The following is a 1,259-nucleotide window of genomic DNA, read 5'->3' on the forward strand; positions in this document are numbered from 1 at the left end:
GGGAGGTCTGGGGAGAAATACAATCTCCCTGTGGTCTCTCATCCTTTAGCAGGCGGCCTGGGCCTGTTCACATGGTCGCAGGGATTCCGAGAGCAGTGAAAAGGGTGAGCTCTCTGCTTGCATCACACTTGTTAACTGTCCCATTGACCAAAAAGTGATTCATGTGGGCAAGCCCAGATTCCAGGCGTGGAAAAATAATCTCTGTCTTGTGATGGGAGGAGTCGCAGAGCCACATTATAAAGGAATGTGCATCCTGGGCACAGAGTCTGTGGTCATTTTTTGCTACCACATGCTACAAAATATAATAAGTATTAATAGTAAGAGGATTGTTGGGAACATGTACAAATGTTCCTAACCTGTTTATTTCTGACGGAGAGAGGGAGTGAAAAGATGCTTCCTGCAGGAAGTGACATCACAGTTGAAATCTATAGGACCTGTTGGAGTCACTCAGCTCATTGGCGGGTTGGGGAAAATGTGTGGGTTGGGCATTTTGTGTGATTTCAAATCATTCCTTATAGCAGCAGGGTAGAGCAGGGGACAGGGGTCAGAACAGAACAAGCTTGCTGTCTATGCCAGGAAAATGGACTTTGTCCTGAGGGCAGCCGAGAGCCATGATAAGTATATCCTCAGGTTTATATTTTGGTTAAGAAAACTTACCCCGAACTTGGAAACAGAGCCAGGACTAAGCAGAGGCAAAAGAGGAGCCTGAGGGTGCAAACATGAGAGAGCCGCTCCCTCTCAGGGTTGTGCTGCACTTTTGTGATCCTGGAAGTGAGTGTCTCCTTCAGGTTTGCACCTGGGGCATCTGAAATTAAGACAAAATAATATATTCACAATTTTAAGAGGTTACTCTAACTGCTGTGCGGAAATTGGATTGGTGTGGGATGGGTCTAGGATAGAGTATTTAAAATAAGGTGATTAGTTTGTGACCTGTTCAACTTATCCTAACTAGTGTCCAAGTTCATGTTCCTGGGGGAGGGCATAGAGGAGACAAAATATTCAGAAACATTCTTGGGGCCTGACATCCCATACTTCATTTGGTTTTTCACAACAGCTTTGTGGCATTTGTTCTTTTTTGTCTCCATCTTGTAGCTGTGGAATTTAAGGCTCTGATAAATGAAAATAAAAAAACAGCTTGAAAATGGTGGAGCTTACGTTAGAATCCAGGGTACTTCATTGCCTGCCTTCATCCTGGAGTTTTTCCTTACAGGTGAACAGTGTCACTGTAGACTGGCACACTCCCTTGTTTAATGCTTGTG

General features: G+C 44.6%; 1 protein-coding gene across 1 annotated transcript in view; it reads left to right on the forward strand.

The window, feature by feature from the left end:
- ASB9 (ankyrin repeat and SOCS box containing 9) overlaps window positions 1-1,259 on the forward strand; it is a 23,545-nt gene that overhangs the window by 19,567 nt on the left and 2,719 nt on the right. The window contains exon 4 of the mRNA XM_010833307.1: window positions 1,211-1,258. Within this exon, the coding sequence (XP_010831609.1) occupies window positions 1,211-1,258 (48 nt within the window). The remainder of the gene's footprint in view (window positions 1-1,210; window position 1,259) is intronic.

The sequence above is a fragment of the Bison bison genome, unplaced genomic scaffold (genome assembly GCF_000754665.1).
Source record: "Bison bison bison isolate TAMUID 2011002044 unplaced genomic scaffold, Bison_UMD1.0 scf7180017463957, whole genome shotgun sequence".
In the NCBI taxonomy this organism is placed as follows: domain Eukaryota; kingdom Metazoa; phylum Chordata; class Mammalia; order Artiodactyla; family Bovidae; genus Bison; species Bison bison.